The sequence below is a fragment of the Callospermophilus lateralis genome, chromosome 17 (genome assembly GCF_048772815.1).
Source record: "Callospermophilus lateralis isolate mCalLat2 chromosome 17, mCalLat2.hap1, whole genome shotgun sequence".
NCBI lineage: Eukaryota > Metazoa > Chordata > Mammalia > Rodentia > Sciuridae > Callospermophilus > Callospermophilus lateralis.
In genome coordinates, this window is record NC_135321.1 from 69,091,660 (window position 1) to 69,110,815 (window position 19,156).

General features: G+C 50.6%; 1 protein-coding gene across 5 annotated transcripts in view; it reads right to left on the minus strand.

Annotated features, from left to right (window-relative positions):
- Positions 1-19,156, minus strand: part of Fancc (FA complementation group C) — a 178,368-nt gene that overhangs the window by 6,551 nt on the left and 152,661 nt on the right. For all 5 annotated transcript variants that reach the window (XM_076836736.2, XM_076836733.2, XM_076836734.2 and 2 more), the window contains 5 exons: positions 10,829-10,881; positions 9,435-9,534; positions 4,637-4,712; positions 2,798-2,879; positions 1,099-1,273 (listed from right to left, as the gene is read on the minus strand). In XM_076836736.2, the coding sequence (XP_076692851.2) occupies positions 1,099-1,273; positions 2,798-2,879; positions 4,637-4,712; positions 9,435-9,534; positions 10,829-10,881 (486 nt within the window). The remainder of the gene's footprint in view (positions 1-1,098; positions 1,274-2,797; positions 2,880-4,636; positions 4,713-9,434; positions 9,535-10,828; positions 10,882-19,156) is intronic.

Sequence of the window (19,156 nt, forward strand, 5' to 3'; positions counted from 1 at the left end):
TTCCATCCTCAGCTCCACATAAAATAAACAAAAAAAATAAAGGCATGTTGACCATCTACACGTACAATTTTTTTTTTAAAAAAGGAATATGTACAAGTTTTATTTAAAGAAACATCAAAACCTCCAAAACCAAGTTAACTAGTAGAAAGACATGCCAATGTAGAACTTTCTAGAAATGAAATCTTACTGGAAAACTTGTCTCTGTCCTTGAAAAGTGAATCTCTCTTTGTCAGTATCTATGGTCCCTAAGGAATTTAACACATACCTACCAACTTAGTTCACAAAAAGCCAAATATGAAATGCATACTAAAGGGCTTTAGAAATCATGAGTGCTTCATACGTCTTAATTATTACTGTTAAAAATAAGATGATGAGAAACATAAACTAGGATTTCCCCTAATTGGCTTAATGTGATCTTCAAAAGGGAAGAAATAGAAGGTTTTCTTTTTAATCAGATAGCTTTCCTCAAATACATATGTGGATTATGGTGATTTCTTTAAAATGCAAGTCTTTAAACGGATACAACGTACAGACAGCTGTACTGGTCTATTTCTTTCAAACAGCAGAATATACAGGGCAAACAAGAGCACTGTTCCATACATAATTAAGCCCCTTCCCTTTAATTATTAAAACCAGCAAAACGCACTGGCAGCTGGCGGTCTGCAAGCCCGCAGACACATGTTGGCAGGGAGGTGCCAACCTTCCACAGACCTGGCTTCCTGTGATTACTGCATTCCAGAGAGCAGCGACTGTGTCCACCACTGCTGCCAGTCCTGGACTTAGCTGCTCTGTCATTCAGGAAATGACCACGGCTCTTTCGGAAGCAAAGTGGTTCGTATCATGCGAATGCTTTAGAAAGAGGTCTAAACAAAGCCGCAACGTGAGGATTCGCTGACTTCAGAGAGCAGTGCTGGCCAGGCCGCCATGGCAGAGAGGACTCGCTGCAGACCAGCCTCCCTGTGGCACCCCAGCACGCCCAGCCACACTCACCTGTCCCCCAGGGGAACATCATCACAAGCCCAGAGCTCGGGTGACGGGGACTAGGGGAAAGGCAAGCCCTCTCTGCAGCCCAGCCTGAGCAGAGTGGCCTGCACCTACCATGGTCCGTGCTCTCTGCTGGGCCCCCTCCTGAGGGCCGTGGTAGAAGGCCAGGAACCACAGCAAGGCTGCAGGCGGGTCCATGTCTGACCTCAGTAACTGCTCGGCGGCCACGTCAGCCCATCCTCCAAAGTGGGCGAGCAGAAACCAGCTCTGCAGGGGCCCTCCATGGGATCTGCAACAGAGCCAGGAAGCCTGGTTTTGCTTTTTCTTTCTCTTTGGCTGAGGATTCAACCCAGGGCGCTCCACACTTTTTATTTTTTATCTTGAGACAGGATCTCACTTAAGTTTCCCAGTCTGGCCTGGATCCTGTGATCCTCCTGCCTCAGCCTCCTGAGTTGTGGAGATTATAGGTGTGCACCTCTGTGCGTGGCAGCTTTAATGTTTGTATCGGGCTTAAACTGTACTTGTTCACTCTAGAATGACCTGCAAAGAACACAGCTACCCTCAAAACCTGTCAGAGTGCCACTATGAACCCAGCAGAAAGCATCTAAAGGGACACCTCTCAAAACCCCATGTGTGTCAGGCTTGGTGAGAGGCTGAGACAGGAGGATAAAAGTCCAAGGCCAGCATGAGCAACTCAGTGAGGGCTTTAAGCCACTCAGGGAGACCCTGTCTCTAAATAAAATATTAAAAAGGGCTGGGGATGTGGCTCAGTGGTTAAGCACCCCTGGGTTCAGTCCTTAGCACCCAAACCAAAAACAAGCCCCATGTGCTCTGAGGACACTGGACATTGTGTTACCACCAGGTTCCTTAAATGAGCACGGCTGTGAGGAAGGAAAGTCTGGGCTGGTAACAGCAGATGCGACAGAGGATGAGACCCTGCAAAGCGCCTCCTGCCTTGCCTGGCCTGCACAGCTGGGCTGCTGTGGAGGTGGGCCTCCCTGCCATAGGGGCAGCCCTGGGCAGGCCAGAGCAGGAGAGGAAGTGGGTCCTGGGGTCCAGAAGGAAGCCAGCCTTTGGGACACAGGGGCAGAGGTCGGACATGGGGAGAAACCCGTGCAGCTTCCTTTCCAGGGAGACCCAGGTTCTGATCAACGTTTCAGCAATGGGGAATGTCTGCAGAGCGGTGTGTTCTCTGCCTTCTTGTCCTCATGGGGTATCCATGCCAGGAGGCTGACACCCCTTGCAAGCTTCCCTGTCACACAGGGCCCGGGGTTGCTGAGGGTGAAGGCTGCTCTTCTCTAGCTCAGGGACACCTTGGTGGGTGGGCCTGAGATCAGGGGTGGTGGGGGCACTTCCCTCTGGACTGGCTACAGGAACAAGAGTGCTCCAGGCTTCTCTGCAGCCAGCTCACAGTGGACCTGGCCCGGGTTCCTTCACGCCCAGGGGACCCCCGAGCTCTAAGCACTGTCCTTGCCTCCCTAGCCACTGTGTCTGAGCCCTCCCTTAGAACACGGGATCAATGTTCTGAAAAGGGTCCTGAGAACAGTGGAGAACACGGGAGGAGGGGCCGCTCAGTCCTGGTCCCTGGAAGACAGCAGCCCATCCAGTCCCAGAGGCACTGGCTGGGTTGGGTTGTTGCAGACCTGTGCTCCGTCTGTCTGCCTGACCTGCCCACCCGCACGGCTTCCCCCCACCTCTCGCCAGGCAGGTGCCGGCCTGTGTGATGAGGGCCAGGGAAGGACCTGCAGCCTGCTCAAGGGGAAGGGCTGAGGGAAGGACCCGCTGGGAGGGGGCCTGGGGCAGTACTGCTCACCCCTGGGGCTGGTTTTCCACGGCCTCTTTGAGCTGCTGGGAGATGAGCTGCAGTCGCTGGAGCCAGTGTCCCTGGGGGAGACCTATGGGTGCAGAAAAGAAGTCAGAGGCAGACCCAGGAAGCGCCAAGCCCAGGAGGAGCGACCTGTGGGGAGCCTGGAACAGTCTGAGGACAGGCCTCTCCCTCCTGGTTCATGGCACCAAGCCCTGCTTTTCCCAGCCGGGATCTTCTCAGCCTGGGGAGGAAACATCTGTCCAAGTTACGCAGGGACAAACGTGAAAGCACCTGACGCAGTTACACAGAAGTGGGTGAAGGGTGCAGAAGCAGCCACCTTGTCACATGGGCCCCGCAGCCCGTGCCCCAGGGTCTTTCTTTTCCATCCCCTGACCTCTGCTCCGATGTACACAGAGACTGGACCAAAGCCACCGATGAGGAACGGGAATGGACCACTCACCTGACCTAGGGTCGTGAAGACTCTGGAATATGACCTTGGTTCACATTAAAGAAAAGAGGGAAAAACACGTGGGCATCGTGCAGACAAAGGTTTCCGCACGCTCTCCTGGCCTCCTGTGGCTCTAGGTGTGCCAGCATGCGTGTGCTCACAGCTCCCATCAAGGTCGAGTGACAGGGGTGATAGAACAGTGAGGACAGCCATGGGAGTACGAGGGCGTCTCCAGGGTGCCAGGGCACGGGGCACCGCCTCGACTCATGGAGCTACCCGACCTTCAGCTCACAGCTTCTGGGCGTTTTTCATTTTCATGGTCTTTTTTTTAGTGGTTTAGTTACTTATTTTACTTCCCTCTCCTATGGCTGCTAGCTAGCGCTCAGCAGTGACTCTCTTTTGTGCCCCGGGGACCTCACAGTGGACATGAGATACATTTCCAATCCTAACGTCGCTCTAGTGCTCAAGCACTAGAAAGGACATGTCCCCGCGAGCCACAGAGCTTCTGGACTTCGGCTTGAAGTCACGCCTCTATGTGGGGCAGACGTCTAGGACAGGGACGATATCACCCAGAGATCCCACTGGGGCCACCCCCAGCATCTGAGGACAGTGCCAGATGGATCACTTTGGGCCAGAGCCTTCATCTCCTAAAAAAAAGAGGAGGAATTCCGGTTTTGTAAAATGCTCTGAAGCGGAACATCCGCCTTCCTCCAGGGGTCCTCCTCCCTGTGGTGCTGAGGACGGGGCGGCCAGGCAAGCCCTCCCGCCCTGGGACACGACCCAGCCCCTCACACAGGTCCCATCGAGTCTGGGAGAAAGGAAGCTGAGGGAGGGTGGTGGCCCCAGCGCGCCACCCTCCCTGCACCCCAGGGTTTGCAGCGCTCCCTGAACATGAGCCCACATGTCCCATGGAGGCGGTGCCCGTGAAGGAAGTGCGGTGGCTGTGTCTGATGGCAGCGTGGCACCAGTGCTCCAACCCTCCGGCCCCTTGGTGAGGTGAGATTCCCCTGGGTTTTCCCGGCCTCGCCCTCCACCTTCCCTGCTCCTCAGCAACAGCCGCGGGTGGAGAGAATGGAAAATACACGAGCTGTTTCATCTGACTCAGCCGCGTCTCAGCCTGCACCTCGGGGCCTGGCTGGCACCCAGGGCCTGGGGCTGGACCAGACCCTCACAGAGGAGCCAGAGCCGCTCTCCCTTCTCCTTTCCCCTTCTTTTGGTCCGTGATCATAACCAGGAAATGAAGCAGATTCTCATGTCAAAATCCTCAGAAGGTGAGGCCCGGGGAGCTTAAGGGATCTTGGATACAAGGCCATCTCCATGGACAGATAAGGGATTGAGAGGGAAGGGGTCACTGCTGGCCAAAGGTCTTCCCAGAAGTCACTCTGGTCTGGACTTACCTTCAGGAAGTTGCGACAGCACTGCGGCAAGAGATGCAGGGGCGTGAGGAAAGTAGGCCTTGAACGCAAACCTCAGCTGCAACGGGATCACATGTAAGAAGAGCACACTCGTCAGACTCACAGGGTGTGAGGAAGACAGTCCTCCTGCGCTGCCCCTGAGACCCGATGTACTGACACGGGCGGACATTCTCTTAAACTCTGATAAAGGAAATATGCTTCCAATAAGCTTATAAATATTATCCAGAGTAACAAACCTCTTAAACTCACCTTTTGGGACTTAAGAAAAATGAAGTTATGCTCTCCATGTCTTATCTGGCTCTTTACCCGACACAAACCCCATTACACATGTAGCTCTCCCATTTCAGCCGGGCTTGGTGGCTCACACCTGTAATCCCAGCGGGTCAGGAGGCTGAGGCAGGAGGAGTCAAGTTCAAAGCCAGCCTCAGTAATTTAGCAAGGCCCTAAAGCAACTCAGTGAGATCCTGTTTCTAAATAAATATCAAAAAGGGCTGGTGATGTGGCTCAGTGGTTAAGCACCCCTGGGTTCAATTCCTGCTACCAAAAAAACTGCACAACCTTCCGCTGCAGTAAGATCGGCTGGTATTCCCACCTGGTGTTTAAACAATAACAGTGGCGGTGCTCACAGGCTCTGTGGGCCAAAGAGCTGGAGCACCCACCCCAAAGGCACAGCAGCTGTTTCCCACGGAGGCAGAACCCGGTCAGCCCAAGATGCACAGGCAGTGAGCCCGGCGCGGGGGTCTGGCAGACATGTGAGAGCATGTCACCAGCACCCAACCAACACATCCCCGCCAGGTGCCCCGGACCCCACCCAGGAGGCTGCTGTTTGGATTTCAACAAGGGATTAGCCTTGCTTGTTCTCGAGTTCCACGTAAACAGAACCCCAGCACATCCACTCCTTCACTTCTGGCTGTTTGGGCCCATCGTGTTTTTTTAAGGTCCACCCATGTAATTGCACATGAGTTGTTCATTCTTTGTTGGTTGCTCAGAATTAGTCACCACAGGGACCTGCCACAGTCCACCCACAGTGTCCTGCTGACAGTCATCAGGGCTGTTCCCAACTGGAGCCGTCATGGACAAAGCTGCAGTTGACATTCGTGTCCCTGTCTTTGTGGACAGCTGTTCCCACTGTTGGGCAAGTACAGCAGGAGAGGGTCACTGGGCCAGCGGTGCCAGTTCACTGCCCCCAGGGACGTGTGAATGTTCTAGATGCTGATTGATTCTGCCCTTTCTATTGTCAGAAGACATCAGCTCGTCCATGCTTTTCCCGGTGGCCAATGACACCAAACAGCTTTCATATATTTACCACCAATTTATGTATCTTTAAGCCTTTGGTCCATTTTCAATCGGGCTGGCTGTAGGGAAGCTGAGAGAGCAGCTCACATTGCCGGCCAGTCCTGCCGGAGAGGACACCTCCTTCCAGCTGGACTTGCTGTTCATGCTCTTCAATGCTCTTCACTGCTTCTGTTTTTCGTTCCTTCTAAGAAGTCTTGCTTACCCCACGAGTGGGCATCCAGCTATTCACACCGATTGTTAATAACGTTTCTTTCCCCCACTGAGCGGCCCTGTCACGAATCAACTAAGCACACAGGTGTGTGGGTCTGTCTGGGCTCTGTTGAAATCTGTCTGTCCTTTTGCCAGTAACTCGAGGTCTGTGGCTTTGAGTCTTGAAATCGGCCGGGTGGATCTTCTGATTTTGTTTTGCAGAACTGCCCAGCCCCTGCAGGTCCTTTGTACTCCCACGTAACTTGGGATTCAGCTTGTCCACTTCCATTTCACAAGCTGCTGAGGTGGACTGGGACTCGCTGAAGGCACTGGTCAGCCCAGGGAGAAGGGGCACCAACAGCTTTGATCTGCTCTCCCCTGGCGTCCAAGTCGGCTTTGGTTTCCTCAGCAGTGCTGTGCAGTTCTTGGTTGGGGGCCGTATGTCTCTGTTTAATACATTCACAAGTGTTTTATGTGTGACTATGAGTTTCTCTCTTTTTTCTTTTACTTTAGTTAGTTTTTGCTTTATGCATTTTGAATGGGTTACTAGGCATTTATGGTTGGTATTTCTGCTGATGAACCGACTGCTCCATCCTCAGGAAATGTCCCTCCTTCTTGGTGGACCCCTGGTCTCGGCTCCATCTGTGCTGACATGGCCTCCTGTTTGCATGACACATCTCTTTCCCTCCCTTTCCTTCCGACCCACCCTGGTCTTCATACTCAGGGTAAGTGGAAAACAGCACACAGCTGGTCATTTGTTGTTGTTGTTTTAAATTTAATCTGACATCTCTGCCTTTGTATTAGAATACTTCATTAATTCATTTACTTTTTGAAGTTTTTAAAAAATATTTATTTATTTTTTTTTAGTTGTAGTAGGACATAGTCCTTTATTTATTTACTTATCTGTTTTTATGTGGTGCTGAGGATGGAACCCAGGGCCTCGAACACGCTGGGTGAGAGCTCCACCGCTGAGCCCCAGCCCAGCCCTGCTTTTTGAAGTCACTGTGCTTTTGGAATGTTTGGGTTTAGGTCCATCTTTGGTGCCATCTATTTTCTTCTTCTTCTAGTGGCTAACAGCTCCGTCTCTGCCTACCTCATGCTGGGGCCCAGTGAGTGGTCCCCATGCCCCTAGACCCCGTGACCTGGCGGGGACACTGTTCTGAATTAAAAGCAACTACAACTCCAGTCCAGAGGCACACCGCCCAAGGCAGAGGCCCGGGAACAGGGGAGGGGGCTATGGCTGAAGAGCACAACTGCTCTGGCAGGGTCTTCTGCCCTGACCTGGGGTCCCAGGAGGCCACGGGTGAGCTCGTTGGAGGTCAAGTCCTAACTGGGAATATAAAGAGTGTGCAGGAGAACGAGGAATGATCCCTACGGCGACAAGTCACAACGGCTGTGAAAGCCAGTGCCCTCCGCGGAGCTCTGCTCCCAAATCCCAGGGTCAGCACCACTGAGGTCCCCGTTTGCTGCAGTCTAGCTGACGGCCCCACGGAAACGGAGGATGGGGAAAGTCAACATAAATACTTATTGTTTCCTTAGAAAGCAGGGACATCTGCTAAGACCTGAGCGGCTTCTTTGGTTAGGGGAGTAGGGGGACCCCAGGGCCAAGCATCCCAGCTGTGCCCTACAGATCAACTGCTGACAGCACAGAGGGGACCTGTCCTCCTTCCCGGGGAGGCAGCCAGTGCTACTCTGAGCAGCACAGCGCCATACACACACGCCAATCTGTGCCTGAGACACCAGGCCCCTCACAACGCCCGCAGTGAAAGTCACCTCTGCTGGGGGCCCTCGGGTCCTCCAGCTTATGGATAGCACCTCCTGGTCACTGCCGTTCTTTGCACTGTCATTGGAGTCTTCGCCTGCCCCCTTTACCCACCCCCTGCCTCCGACAGGATGGACACCCGCGTGAACAATGTCCAGGGCTGCTCTGTGAGAAGTGGTCCTTCCTACCTGGCCCTGCCCAGCTGGGCTGCAGGAAGCCTCTCCCTGGCTGAGGGTTGATCTAGCCAGAGGGACAAAGTGTAAACACGGCCTGGGGTCTTCCTTGAGGTCCACCTGCTGGTGCATCAGCTCTAACACAGCACCAGGTGCCAGGCAGGAAAGTGTCCTAATTTTCAGTTAAAACGGTTTCACCTTTGCTGGGGCATTTATTTGGACACTTTCTTCATGAGCAAAAGTCCATTTGAATTACTAAAAATAGTCAGGTGTGGTGGCCATTTATTACTAAAAATAGCCAGGAGGCTGAGGCAGGAGGATCAAATTCAAGGCAATTTAGGGCAGACACCCCACCCCCCCACCCCCGCCCAGGGTAACTTAGTGAGACCCTGGGTCCAAGTAAAATAAAAATAAAAAGGGATGGGGACGAAGCTCAGTGACAGAGGCCCCAGTATCATCACTGACCAAAAAACTGTCGCAAACAGCTCAGTGGCAGTAGGTGTTTAGCACATACAGGGGCTGGGGTTTGCCCCCCCCACACCATAACCAACAAACGAAAAAATAAGGTCCCTAAAGACCTTAAAAGAGAGTACTACAGGGACACTGCTACATCCATGTCCATAGCAGCACAATTCACAATAGCTAGACTGTGGAACCAACCTAGATGCCCTTCAATAGATAAATGGATAAAAAAAAATGTGGCATTTATACACAATGAAGTACTACTCAGCACTAAAAAACGACAAAATCATGGCATTTGCAGGGAAATGGATGGCACTAGAGCAGATTATGCTAAGTGAAGCTAGCCAATCCATAAAAAACAAATGCCAAATATCATCTTTGATATAAGGAGAGCAACTAAGAACAGAGCAGGGAGGAAGAGCATGAGAAAAAGATCACCAATAAACAGGGACGAAAGGGAGAGAGAAGGGGAATTGCATGGAAATGGAAAGAGACCCTCATTATTATACAAAATTACACATAAGAGGAAGTGAGGGGAAAGGGAAAAAAAACAAGAGAGAGAAATGAATTACAGTAGATGGGGTAGAGAGAGAAGATGGGAGGGGAGGGGAGGGGGGATAGTAGAGGATAGGAAGGGCAGCAGAATACAACAGACACTAGTACAGCAGTATGTAAAAACATGGATGTGTAACCGATATGATTCTGCAATATGTATACGGGGTAAAAATGGGAGTTCATAATCCACTTGAATTAAATGTATGAAATATGATATGTCAAGAGCTTTGTAATATTTTGAACAACTAATAATAAAAATAAATAAATAAAATAAAAGTGTTCTTTTTAGGTGAACAGCCTTTTCCTCTGGGGCGAAGCGAGTGACACACAGAGCATAACGAACCTGCTTGTTTTCCTTGTCCCGAGCTTCCAGGAAGCACCGTGTAAACACCTGAAGAGCAGCCAGGACTTCCGGGGCTCCATCCGTCTCCAGGAGTGCACACCTGCACAACGTGACAAGATCAATGCCTGAGTAACACGGCAAACCTGCGCCCCGACTTCGGTCAAGGCAAGCAGGGGCCGTCCAGGGCTGAGCCTCAGCAGCCGCCATCAGATTGCAGTCCCCGCGTGGAGAGGCAGGAGAGACCTGTCGCTCCCTTTCTAAGTACTTTCTTTACAAAGGCATGAACTCACTCTTGGTTCGTGCATTATTAACACTGTGTGGCGCTCGCGGAGGCTGCGCGCTCCTGAAGGCATCTGTGCACCACTGGCCCAACATGCGACATCAGCAGACATTTTGCTTTCATAAGCAGCAACAGAGCTGCTCCATAGGGCCAAATGGCTCAGTCAAGTCCCCCAGCAAAGCGGCTGGAAAATCTCTGTGTACCTGATTTGTTTCCATGCATTTCCATACAATTAGTTTTTTGCTTGTTTAAGCAAAAAAAAAAAAAAAAAAAAAAAAAACCAAACCAAGCCAAACCAAAACCCTGCAGCCTGGCTTGCTTTACACTAAGACAGAACTTTGCCATCTTACTTCAGGGCCATTTAGCCGAGAGTTGGCATGTTTCAAGACGACCCAGTGGCAAGTTATTTGTTGTAAACTCCCTTTCCCCAGAGTCACCCCTGTGTGTGAGGCCGGTGAGGCAGTGGGAGGGTCTGCGCCCTGCTGCCAGCATCTGCCAGAGCTGGAAATACTCTGGGTGACAAGTCCCTCAAAGGGGGCCTGGTCTCAGGATTCTGTGGCTAATCCCCCAGATTCAGGGCCATAACCCTGTATGCTTTGACCCTCACCCCTGGCCCTCTAAATCCAATGGCCCTCCCAGAGGACTCACATTTTAAAATAAAAAGTCATGAGCTAGTTAGAAAATAACACGCATGGCTTGCTCTGCCTTTCAGAGGAGTTCTGTTAAGAACGGCTAGATTTGTGCTTCTCCGCTGCCCACGGCCGAAAGCCTTTTACAAAGCACAGCGGCCCTCGTGTGGTGAGGTAGGGAACTGCACCTCTTCTCAAGCTGAGAAAGAGCCCACATGAACATTTCATGATCCTAACATCCAGTTCAATTCTGCTTTTAGAATTTAAAATGATCACAAAAAAGAAAGTTATCTTAATTCTTTGAAATAGGCTTTTAAATATACATTGACTTTTGATTTTACCTTTAATTACCAAAAAGCCTAGCCAGATATGGAGCCAGAAACTCAAGTTTCCCGTGGTATAGCCGGACAACTCAGATTTTTCAATTATGCTTGGAAGCTGAGCATTTTTAGATCAACTGCTAGCAGAAACAGCATAATATTTACCTGAACATCTCATCGACAATTCTGAACACAGCCGGGTAGCAGGCTGCTTGAGGCTGTAAAACGAACAGATCAGGTGGTGAGACTACAGGTATTTCATCAATAGTAAGATGCTGTTATGGGGCAGATGGCTTGTCCAGGGCTGCTGGTATGGAGACATGGGCATATTTCTTTGGGTTAGGAGAAAATAACAATTGCTGTGTGGTGCGTTGGGAGGCACAAGCAAATGCAGTGGTCCTCTTTGGGTAGGGATTACGGCAAGCTTCATCTTCTCCTTGTCCTCTGTGTGTCCCACATATCTATAATAAGCCCATATGATCCAGAAAGACGCATACGTGTCGTGGACAATTCAAAAATACCTTCTACCAGCATGCCTAGTGAAGACACAGAGCCCGCCTGTGTGGCTGGTTTTATTTATATGCGCCCTGGTCCGACTTCCTCGACTGGCCTGGAAGTGCCTCAAAGTCAAGTCCTGGCCTTCTGTCTTTGTGTCCTGCTTATTCAGTAACGAGTACATAATAAATTAGAATTACTATTGAGGAAACCAGGAAACTGCCACGCTAGACCAAATGACACCACTTATTCGACGCACTGTGACTTAACAGCTTTAATTATTTAGGAAGAAAAGACGGTTATGAAGGAAAAAAGGCAGCTTCATCTCAACTGATGATCACCTCGTTTGCTCTGTCATGACTGGTTTCAGTGACTGACATCTGCAGAAGCTGGACTCCTGTGGCCTCCAGTGGGGATATGGGCTCTGTGGGTCTGACCCAGGTTCCATATCTTTTTGGCCAGAGCTCAAAGCATGAGTTTATGCCTGACAGAAACACTTATTTGTGTTTTTATAAAAGAGAGATTTTGCCGTAGCATCCCAATGTTGGTGGGTCAGGCTCTACAGGGAAGTTCTTCGAAGCACACTGCCCTGTGCACTGCCCTGGGAAGCATTTTCACAAGAAGAACAAAAGGCTGCACTCTGCCTCTGCAGTTTTCTGGACCACCCTGTAGAAAGCATGGTGCCCACCCCAGCTTGCCCCTTCATGGTCTGGGATGGCGTCTTGCGACATTGAGCGTTCGCCATCTAGTGTTCACGCTGTGCCACTGCAGGCTGCCCCAGAAGGCCACAGGCAGGGGCACTGCCACTTGTTGGTGAACAGAGATAGATCTGTGATTTGCAAGTTAAAATTCTCTAGTACTGACACAGAGTGACCCATGGTCCCCAAGCCGTCACCAATTCCCACTTTTATCTAAAATAAGCCAATGTGAAATGCTCGCTAATTAAGAAAGTAACTCACAGAGGAAAGGTTGCTTGCTTCCTGGCTTTGATCTTAGCAAGCCAGTTAATCTTAGCCTTGCTGTAAGTAACAATTATTAAGAGGTCACTGGATATATGCCCGGAAAATATCACAAGTTTCCATGTATCCAAAATGGATAAGACCAAGCAAGGGACAAGCATCACAGTCCTCAGGAAGCGTGCTTTGCCTAGGTCTGCAGACCAGGCCTCAGTCTTCCGGGTAGACCACCTGCCTCTAGAGTGTTTGGGACCAACAGCACTGCTGTGTACCCACAGGAGGACAAACAGTACCTGCGAATGCACAGGGAGAACAAGACCAGGATGGAACACGGCAAAAGAGAAACATTTCCTTTTATTCTAAATGGCCTAACTACCCCGGGGCCATTCTGAGGGTTGAGTTAGCTGCGAACCTCCACGTTTGATTACATGGATCTCTGGATGGCAAAGGAAAGCATGATCCAAGGGGTAGATTGGGGCTGCCATGAGAGCCAAGGGGGAAATGAGTAAGAAAGTTCTACCATCAAACAAGAATGAGCGCGAGAAAGAACTTAGGAGTGTTTTCCAGCAAGAGAGCTCCATCAAATGCTTCAAATGTCCCCAGGTTGTGTGGAATCTGCCTGTTCCCCCACGCAGTGGACTACTTACAACTCTTTTTTTCAAATGTTTCAGAACCTCATTTCCTCTCCACCTACCATTAGCTCTTGGAGGCCAGGAGGCAGGGGAACTCTGCTCAAATAGCAGCAACAGGGATCTTGATGCTCAAAGCAGTCTCCCTTCCTGCCCCAGCTGTGAGCAGCTACTTCTCATTGCTGTTAGTCTTTAAAATGAGACTCTAACTTTTATCAGTGAGACCTCAAGAGGACTGAAGTGCTCTCAGGTTTGGCATGTGTGCCCGTGACATCAAATCACAAAAGCACACCTGAAGCTGTTTTTCTTACCATGAGAATCTTCTTTGGAAGCCACATCTCCCCTCAAGCCTTCATAGCATCCTTGCAAGTGATGAGGCAAACATTTAACCCCTCTGTCTCCTGCTGTACTTATCAAGGGGGAGCTCTGGTGACATGCATAGGTCACTGTCACCCAAGGTTCTGGAGCCTAGCTCAGAGACCCCATGATCTGTGCAATTATCTGTCCTTGAAAATGAAGAAAGAAAAGCTTTCTTGGGTCCATCTGCTCGTCTGTTTTTCTCCATCCCACCCAAATCTGTTCCTTCTCAAGCTCCCTCTTCTCCATCTGGCCTAACGGTTTTCATGCACAGATTATTTCAAGTCTAAGGAAACCCTGTTGTCAGGAGGCTATCAAGAACATAAGTTTGCCTTCTTCCCTCCTCCAATCCTTCCCCTAAATGTCAGAGGACAGACAGACAGGGACGACAAGCAGCTGCAGACGCTTGGTCTTGCCTTCCTTGGGCCTGGGTGGTTCTGCTGGCTGTGCACCTGCCCTCCTTCCAGCCTGCCCGCCAGCCCACAGCCACCTGGAACCGCCCTCTGCCTCCAATGGCTGGTCCACAGCTGCCCGAGAGCAGGGAGGCCATCGCTGTGGAGGAAGGGCACAGCAGCCATGCTTGCTGCTGCTGCTGCTTGGGAGAGGAGAGGGACAGGCCCTGCCACCAGCCCAGAGAGCTGCAGACAGCATCGACCTCCAGCTCCACCCACAGGTGTTTTTATTCTGTCTTCATCCCAAACCAGCAATGACTATTACAAACACACAGAAGAGACCTGAGAACACAGATGAGCAAGTCTCAGGAAGAAATATTCACCTTTTTCCATTTTTTGATTCTGTGCATGTGAGAGAGACACAGAAAACAAACCAGAGAGAGAAATCAAATCATGATTTGAGGTAATTCACAGCTAAAAGCAAATGCCTCTTAGAAAAAAACTACAAAGGTGGCCAAGGGCAGAAACTCCCCAAGTCTCTTCCCGTCACCACTCTTCATGGACACACGCCCCTTCACCATCGAGACGGAAGGTGCAGATGAGCAGCAAGGAGCTGGAGCTTAGGGAGCTCGCAATGGATTCTCTTTCCAAGGCCCATCTGAATGCGCAGGAAGTGATCATCTGAGCAATCTGCAGAAAGACTCCCCCTCCACGTCCTGCGAGGATCCGACTGTTGGGAGCCTCTGTCGCCGGCTGGTATATACATATAAATCAAAGGGCAACTATATCCACCACGAAAGCTTTCTACTTAAAAAAGATTCTCCCTAAGATTAATTCCAACAATAAACGCCTTTATTGAGTTAAAGAATGATTTGGTTTTCAAACAATCTATTTATATAAAAACCTTCACATCTACCATATAAAATTAGGCATCTTTATAAATATGTATTTTTCATGATGCCATTTTCCCCCTATTTTCAAAATGCTAAACATAAAACTGTAAATATTCCTTTTACGTTTTAGGATCTATTTTGTTTTAAAACATTCAAGTTTCTTACAATAAATTTGGGTTTAGAGGAATTATTCTTTCTTTTTAATCTTTACCAGATGTTGTTTATACTACGAGCAATTTTTTTCAGTACTCCATAATGCAATTATTGTTTAATTAGTGATAAATCTGTCATTCCTAGGCTTAAAAACTTAACAAGTACCAAATGTACTTTTGCGTTTTAAATTTACACACGCTCTGTAAGACACTGAAGTGGGAGGTGCACCTGGGGGATGCCCAGCTCTAGACTCTGGACAAAAATCCCTGAAATCTGGTCCTTGGACCAGTGCCTGGATCCAGCCAGACTGCGGAGCCTGAGCAGGAGGAAGCTTTCTCGGTGCCCACACCACTCTGGGGCCAGCCTGAGTGGTAAAGGATGTCTGGGGCACGGCTGCCCTGGCTTTTGATGCTGTCCGCCTGTGTGTTTTCCCTCCCAGGCTCCATCTTTGCCTGGCTGCAGGGTCACATCCCCAGCAGGGACACTCTCCTGCAGTCTGGGCTTTCTCTACCAGACAGTCCAGGGGCATCTGGTGCCCCCCAGAGGCCAGCACTGGGAAGTGCAGCTGCTGCCTGGAGGCAGAGCCCACAGCTTCAGCCACTGCTGAGAGTCTTCCACTCACGCATCACATTAAAAAGGAAATACTTAAAATACTGTGGAGGGGAAAAGGAGGAAAAGAAAACTCTAGAGCACCAGTGACAGCTATCTGTGCACAGAAACGGATCACATCGTGCCGGCTGTGGAGCTGTTTCCAGCACAGCATTTTGTGAAAGGGAACTTGTGCCCTGGGATCTTGTGGAAACACAGTCCCTTTTTCCTTTTGAGATGGTCGCGACTGCTGACTGGAGAAAGAAGACAAGCGCACACTCCAGCTCACACCCAGAGCCCTGAGGTGGCTGGAGCTTTTGTTCTCAAGCTCTGTCGAGTTAAGAAGGGCTTTGGTTGAACCGTGAGGCCTTTTAGGCAGGAGAATCGGGGAGGAGTGGACTCATCACCTGGGCACAAGACCCAAACCAACCCTGCCCCCTCAGTGCCAGCCTCTCCATCTGCTGGGGAGGTGACAAGCAGCTCCTCAGGACACCGCTGCAGTGGCCAGGACTGCAGGTCTAGGGTGCCCCGCCCTGGCACACAGCAGTGTAGTGCAGCCACCCTGCCACCTGCCAGCCTTCTCACTCAGGGCGGGCTCCAAACAATAGCTCTCTGGGCCCACCAACAGAACCAAGGGAAAGCACAGCCTCATTCTGATTGGGGCCAGCCTCGGGAACCCAGAGGCTGCACACTTTGTGAGTGGCTTCCACTGCTCTTGGTGACAGCACCAGTCTTTAAGGGCAGGTCTGAGGCCAGGGGTTGTGGCCTTCCAGTGATGGTGCTGCCAGGGAGCAAAGCACCGTCTGTCTTTTCTTTTCTTTCTTGTTGCTGTGGTTTGCTTGGGTTCTGGAATTGAGCCAGAGTGTTCCACATCCCCAGCCATTTCTTATTTTTTTACTGCGAGACAGGGTCTTGCTGAGTTGCTTAGGGCCTCACTAAATTGCTGAGGCTGGCCTTGAACTCATGATCCTCCTGCTTCAGCCTCCTGAGTTGCTTGGTGGTGTGCACCACCACTCCTGGCTAAGACCATCTTCTTTTAAGAAGTTTCAGTTTGTACAGTAAAAACTGGGGTTAAAACTTGTACAAACTTCAATTTATCTGGGGGCCACCATCTGTGGCAAGCAGCCACGTACTAGGGGACAGTTTGGTCCATGGAAGCCAAAGGATGAGCCTCAAAAATAAACAGTTTGGAAAACTCATTTTTATTTTAGAAACCAAAGATGTGTGTGTGTGTGTGTGTGTGTGTGTGTGTAAAAGTCATGTGACAACAGACCAGTCCCTATCATTTGGAGTCTCAGTGGAGCACACCAGGCCTCTGCAGTCCTGAGAGGCCAAGGAACATCTGGGAGGTCACCGCACTCTACAGCACTTTCATCTTGTGCTTTGTTATATCTTGGTAACTATAGAATTTCCAGGACTCGTTGTGTAGAGTCCCCAGAGATGGAAATATAATTAACGGCGTTCCATATAAAACACGAGTTACGTAGACCATCACGCTTTAATTACTCTCAGAGCCTGACTCTAATGTAATAGGCATCGGGTTTCCTCTGCAGCACAGCACAGCAGGCTGGTGCTGGGTCTTGGAGATCCAGCTGATACCTCGGCTCGGTCCTGTCACTGCACCAAGATACTGCACTGCGATAAACAGGTCGGATGATGCAATTAGGAAGCAGTTCTTCAGGTTACCCCTGTAATCACTCTGTAGGTCACAGGCTTGTTCCAGCCTGAGGGGCCCTCGGGCAAGACAGGCCATGACGCCTGGGGAGAGTGGCCCACGCCAATCAGGGGCTTCTAGCCAGTCTGTATTGTAATTACCTCCCATGAACCATGAGGCACAGAGAGGTCACATCCTGCCAATGCCACAATAAATTAAACCAAATAACACCCTCTAGAATCTCCTTTGAACCATAATAAAAGCTCTGAATCTCTAACACATGATCCCGATAAACTCTTGGGGAATCGATGGGCGCTGGCGTTGTTCACCGGGCGAGGCTATGGTCCACTACAAACAGTGCCTGAAGATTCTGCAACGTGATGTCCAATGGGAGAGGCGCCTCTCTCTCTGCTGTGCTCACTAAAGTGCCACTCAGGTAGAAGGGACACAGGGGAGGTTCAGAGAAGAGCCACAGGAGCAATGAAAGGTCACGGAAAAACTGACGGGGTGGGAAGTTCTCCACTGAAAGGGGACTCACAGAAAACTGGTCAAGCCTCCCAGAAGCACACAGTCCACTTTCTCTATTTTACCGCTGAGAAGCAACCAGAAGAAAAGTGCCTTAAATTACAGCATGCGCGTTTAAGTCAGAAATAAAATTATGAGGCAATAAAGGTGATTTATTGCCTTTAGCAACCTGGAATGGGCTGCCAGAGGGCTTCCAAAATTTTTTGTTTATTTTAAATTGTGTTGTGATTATTTTAAAGTAAGGTGCATTCTTATCTCTTGCTTTAATATGCAACTCTCTTGAAAATGAGGAGATCAAATAGTAACTGCCCTTAAAAATGAACTCTTGGGGTCTCTCAGTCTTAATATGTATTTTTCTTTCTTTTTTCTTACCAAGTGCTGGAAACTTTCAGACAGAGTGGGTTCAGTCGGGGCACCCGACTGGCAGGTGACAGTGGCAGGACCCACGGTTCTCTGACTGGGAAGCCCAGATACTAAGAGCAGGAGGGGCCCTGGAACAACAGGTGGGCAGGCCCCAGAGGCGGCGGCAACTGCTGCCACTGGGATCCCCACACTCAGCCTCCAGCTTGAAAGAGAAAGAAGAAAACAGGAGGTTCCAGCAGAATTAAACACAGAGGAGGCCCTGGAGGCAACAAGGCCCTGCTGGTGAGCACAGGACCTTGGGCCCAGCCAGCCCTGGCCCCAAGCGTCTCAGCCAGGACCGGGTGGACACTCCTGACCCGTGTCCTGGCCACACTCGGGATGGAGCTGTCAGCAGAGCTCTCTGAGCTCACGACTCTCTGTGCCAAACCCCCAGAGGTGACAGTGAATGGGAAACAGTGCAGTCCACCGAGGGTCCTGGGAGACACTCTGTGGCACATGGCACAGCCCTGCGGCGATGGCAGCTTGCCACGTCATCACTCCTGTGACTCTCCAGCTGGTGGTGCAAGTGTGACAGATGTGGCTATGCTCTGACAGCACCAACTCCACTTCGCGATTTCTCTTGTCACACAGGTGTGACTGAGCCAAGCGGCTGACAGTTGTCACCAACATGCAAAGGAGCTGATATCCTCGGCTTTTCCCTCCCGACCCCGAGGCCTGGTCATGTGCCTGGTAGGAGTGGGCACCAGCATCCTCAGATGGCCTCGGAGACACGACACTTGCTGCGACTACACCCGAAGTCCATGCTCTGCCCCAGAGAACAGGTCCCCCTGGGCTGCGGCCTTCACAGCAACACACAGCCATCGAGTGTGGCTTGACAGCACAGTCTCCAGACCTTTCTTCTGTGGACACAATCTGTTATTTTCTTTTGACTTTTTCCCTTTGCTTTGAGATGAGAACCCCTGGGCTCAGGGCACCCTCCTGTCTCAGCCTCCTGAGCGCTGGCCTCAACACTCAGGAGGGTGCGCCAACACGCTCGGCTTTCTTCTGCCTATTTTTGTCTATGTTTTCACACATTCCTGTGCTTACTTGTACTCATTCTGCTCTTGTATGTCTTGGTACAAACCAGGTCATGTGGAAACTACCCATGCCTCATTCGGCTTGTCACTTGATTGAGAGATAAAAGGACCAAGGAGTGGGCCACCCTGGCTGGTCCACTGTGACATGTATCTTTTTTGATTTTTTCATCTTGATTTCTTAACGTAACTGCACACTGACTGCACAGAGCTGCCTCCCACAGAATGAACCACAGGACGGCTGACGCTGGGCCAGGCAGTGTGGCCCTGGGGCCACTGAGTCCTTGACTTCACAGGCCTGGGGACGAAGGCAGTGGAGCCATCATAGAAGGAGGTTCCAAGGCTGAGAGCTTCCCCCGAGAGAAAGCTTCCAGAACCTCAGCTGCTCTCGCTGCTCTGATCGTTTTTCTGGGTT